This window comes from Penaeus chinensis, chromosome 2 (genome assembly GCF_019202785.1).
Source record: "Penaeus chinensis breed Huanghai No. 1 chromosome 2, ASM1920278v2, whole genome shotgun sequence".
Lineage (NCBI taxonomy): Eukaryota > Metazoa > Arthropoda > Malacostraca > Decapoda > Penaeidae > Penaeus > Penaeus chinensis.
In genome coordinates this window covers 28,977,155-28,979,233 of record NC_061820.1, presented here as the reverse complement: position 1 = coordinate 28,979,233, position 2,079 = coordinate 28,977,155, and the positions used below count along the sequence as shown (strand labels likewise).

The 2,079-nt window shown below is 35.3% G+C and overlaps 1 protein-coding gene across 1 annotated transcript in view; it reads right to left on the bottom strand.

The window, feature by feature from the left end:
• Nucleotides 1-390: 390 nt before the first annotated feature.
• LOC125036047 overlaps nt 391-2,079 on the bottom strand; it is a 6,951-nt gene continuing 5,262 nt past the window's right edge. The window contains exon 7 of the mRNA XM_047628417.1: nt 391-1,758. Within this exon, the coding sequence (XP_047484373.1) occupies nt 950-1,758 (809 nt within the window). The 3' untranslated portion in view covers nt 391-949. The remainder of the gene's footprint in view (nt 1,759-2,079) is intronic.

Sequence of the window (2,079 nt, the reverse complement as noted above, 5' to 3'; positions counted from 1 at the left end):
AATTGGCGGGAAAAAAATATTTTTTACAATTGCTATGTATATCGATGGTGTTATATTTATTATAAATATTATAATTACTATAATGTTATAAACATTAGTAACAGAAAAATAAGATAACGTAAAATATTTTCGTAAATCAAAGAAAAGGGCAATACTCGTAACTGGCTCATTAGTTACTTAATATAAGTGTAGCCATCTATGTGTAAAGACAATCAAACAAGTAACTCACAGTGGGAATAGCATGTACGTACACGTCATGCCCGTCAGCTTTGGGAGATATATAAATATATATATATATATATATATATATATATATATATATATATATATGTATGTATGTATGTATGTATACATATATATGTTTATGTATATAAACATATATATATATATATGTGTGTGTGTGTGTGTGTGTGTGATGTTACTTATATGCTTCCCAATTATATATTCTACATTTTTATTCAACAATTATAGGATGTAGTTTCTAATACTATTCCCTGTGGTGGTCTCGTTACATTTTTAATGTAATGTCGTTACCTTTCTCGTCACATGCATAAAAAAGTAACTGATTTACTTATCACATCTACTTCTTCGAACTTGGAACGAGTTACAGTTACTTTTGGAGCGCTGAAATAAATTAGTATTGTCATTAAGTTTACAATTAAATTCGTTCCAATAATTCATACACAAACAAATAATTCTTTGAAAACAAAAATGTGTTTCTTATTAGTAAATGAAGATTATGATCTTTAATTTCATCACATTAGCACAGGAAAAAATAATAATAGAAACAGCAATGCTAATGATAACGGCGTTACCAAATCAGTTGCTCATAAAATAATATAACCTCATTATTACCATCGTTACAATAAAGTGACGTAATGCAGTTAATAGTAATTGAGTTATTTTGTTCTATGGAAATATGAAATAAAAATGTTTAATGTCTTCGAACCTATAAGCATACCCTGACTTCATCAACGATAGCTATGTTTTGCAAGGCAGTCGAAATGCTTTCCAAAACCTTCCCAAGCTTTCCTTTTTTCTCATACAAAGAGCTTTCAACGACCAAGCACTCTGCGCGAACATTCCTGAGATTAGCAGAGACAGCAACATCGGTGTCCCGACGACCCAATCCATCGAAGGAAGCTCTAGTCGTAGTCACCAGACTCATCCTCGACAGGCTACAGGTGGCCTCGAAAAGACTGTCCTTCCGGGAAATATTTTTCGTCCATGCGTACAGGTCAGCTTCGAAGCGATCCAACAAAGCGATCATATCATCATTCATGTTAACCTGACAGTGCTCATGTCTGCGGCTCCTGAAAAGATGTTCCGCCTCGGCCGTAACACTACGTCTGAATCTCTTCGACGCGTCTGGATCCCATAGTCTTTCCAGAGCCTTAAGGACTCTCGTCGCATCCTCAGTGAAGGTAAGGCCGGTGTCGACGTCAGATTTGTAACGGAAGAGGGTCGTGTTCAAATTGTTCAACCTCGTTACGGCTTGGTCTTCGGGCAGCTGTTGGCTTTTCGTGCAATCTGTGATAGCGACTAATCTGATACTGGGGAAAAAATTGGCCTCCTGAGTGCCCGTGACGTTTGGAGGGAAGGTGTGGGTAGAATTGGCAGATGTTGTCGAAGGAAAAGTCCCAGTGATGCCAGTTTCAGCATCAGAAGTGGTGACAGATATTGTACTTTCTGCTGGATCTATGTCACTTGATAAACCGATAGTCAGACTGTTTAGATACAGTTGTGCCTCAACATATCCTGTGAAAAAAAAAAAAATGGTATGTTGGCTATTCATGTAGATATGTTTTATGTGAAGTGGTTTATAAGCACACACACACAAACACACTCACACACAAATATATAGATAAATTGATAATTAAACAACTATATGTGTGTGTGTGTGTGTGCATATAAACATACACTATATGTATACAAACAATTATATATATATATATATATATTATATATATTATATATATTATATATATATGTCTGTATGCATATGTGTGTGTGTGTGTGTGTGTGTGTGTGTGTGTGTGTGTGTGTGTGTGTGTGTGTGTGTGTATGCTTACGTATACA